We start from the raw sequence: 1,641 nt of genomic DNA, 5'->3' as shown, positions 1-1,641 counted from the left end.
TTAATGTCGGTCTTTTGAGATCTCCATGGTTGTGAGGTTCCTTGCTGACTCTTCCCTTTGTCAGCATTTTTGTATCCTTCTTTAGAAGGTGGCTTGAAATTCCTCCGACTTTTACTTGTGTAGAGTGCTTCTTCTTCGCTCTTCAGCGTGATGCCTCCCATTTGCTTAGCCATAGCTTCTTGGTTGGCCAACAAATTCTCAAACTCTACAAGTGATGGTTGAACGGGCCATCCTTGTACAGCAGTAATGAAGCTTCTATATTCTGGCTTGAGTCCATGGATGATGATCCTTTTCATTCAAGCTTCTGCAATGATGGATTGCGGATCTAGTTCGGTAATCTCCCGACATATCGACTTGACCTTGTGGAAATATTGAGCAATCGTCATGTCACGTTGTGAGATTGATAATAGCTCGTTCTCCAAAAGTTGTAGTCTCGTATCATTCTTCTTTGAGAAAAGCATCACAAACGTGTCCCAAGCTTCTTTCGGGGTGTTCTCATCCCGAATATGCTCCAACATCTCTTCTTCGATTGTGGTCTTCAAGGCAAACATTGCTTTGCCTGCTTTGATTTTCCATTTGCGCAAAGCACCATTAACGTCTTCCTCTGGTGGCGTAGTTTCACTTCCACCAACGACCTCCCATAGATCTTGTCCTTGTAAGTAAGACTTCATACATGTTTCCCATGTTTTGTAGTTGTTGTTGTTAAGTTTCTTGATTCCTCCGACGACTTGGAGATCACCCATCGTGTTGGCAATACCTCGGTAATACCAAACAAGCTAGTTTCGATACTAAACTTGCAGAGTCACAAACTACTCACGATACAACGAGAATCACTCGTTCTCACTATCAAGAAACCTTGCTCTGATACCAGATTATTGAACACGACTCTTTTATATGGGAAACAACAAGACTTTTATTAAGACACTTAAGAAGACCTTACACTTTGTGAGACTACTACACACTTCTCTCTCTTTGAGGCTTTCTTGGATGGTTTGGAGCAAATGAGCTCCATACCTATTTATAGGCCTCTTAGGATGGTTCTAGATACTAGCATACACTTACTACATACTAGATAACTCTAGAACTATCTAACATACTCTACATCCTTCCATATGTTTCTAGAACGTTCTACCATGTTCTGGAGAAGTCTAGGTTGCTCCAGTGTCTTCTAGAATGATCCATAACCTTCCAGGGTCTTCCATGTCGTTCTAGAGTATTCTAGACTCTTCCGGTATATTCCAGAGTCTTCCATAGTCTTCCATAATGTTCTAGAATCTTCTAGAGCATTCTAGAACAAGCTAAAGTCTTCTAAATAATATTTGTTTTATTGGGCTAGTGATGATCTTTAACAGAAAACTCATGGATGAGCTTGACAAACCTCAATTTGGTTGGTTCGCTCTTTGCCATTGTTCCCATCATTTATTTTACCGGTGACTGAGGTGAAGACATAGCCCAAACAGAAATAGTAAGAGGTTGATTCACGGTAGGATGTAGAACTAGCTCCAGATTTTCTTGATTTTGCTCTCGGTTTGAACCCAGTTTTCTGGATTTTCACTTCTAAATCTTTCACAAAGGTACTCAAATTGAAATATCATCAAGCATGAACCTTAGAAACAGAGATATAATAGGGATACGGCAGAG

General features: G+C 40.5%; 1 protein-coding gene across 1 annotated transcript; it reads right to left on the bottom strand.

Moving 5' to 3' along the window:
- Positions 1-296: 296 nt before the first annotated feature.
- LOC145007257 (uncharacterized) lies at positions 297-743 on the bottom strand. The gene has a single exon (XM_078966227.1). It carries the CDS (start codon positions 741-743, stop codon positions 297-299), a length of 447 nt encoding a protein of 148 aa, XP_078822353.1.
- Positions 744-1,641: the final 898 nt, after the last annotated feature.

The sequence above is a fragment of the Lactuca saligna genome, chromosome 7, assembly GCF_052625555.1.
Source record: "Lactuca saligna cultivar CGN05327 chromosome 7, ASM5262555v1, whole genome shotgun sequence".
In the NCBI taxonomy this organism is placed as follows: domain Eukaryota; kingdom Viridiplantae; phylum Streptophyta; class Magnoliopsida; order Asterales; family Asteraceae; genus Lactuca; species Lactuca saligna.
Note: the sequence above shows the minus strand (reverse complement) of the source record. Positions and strands in the feature narration are given on the sequence as shown.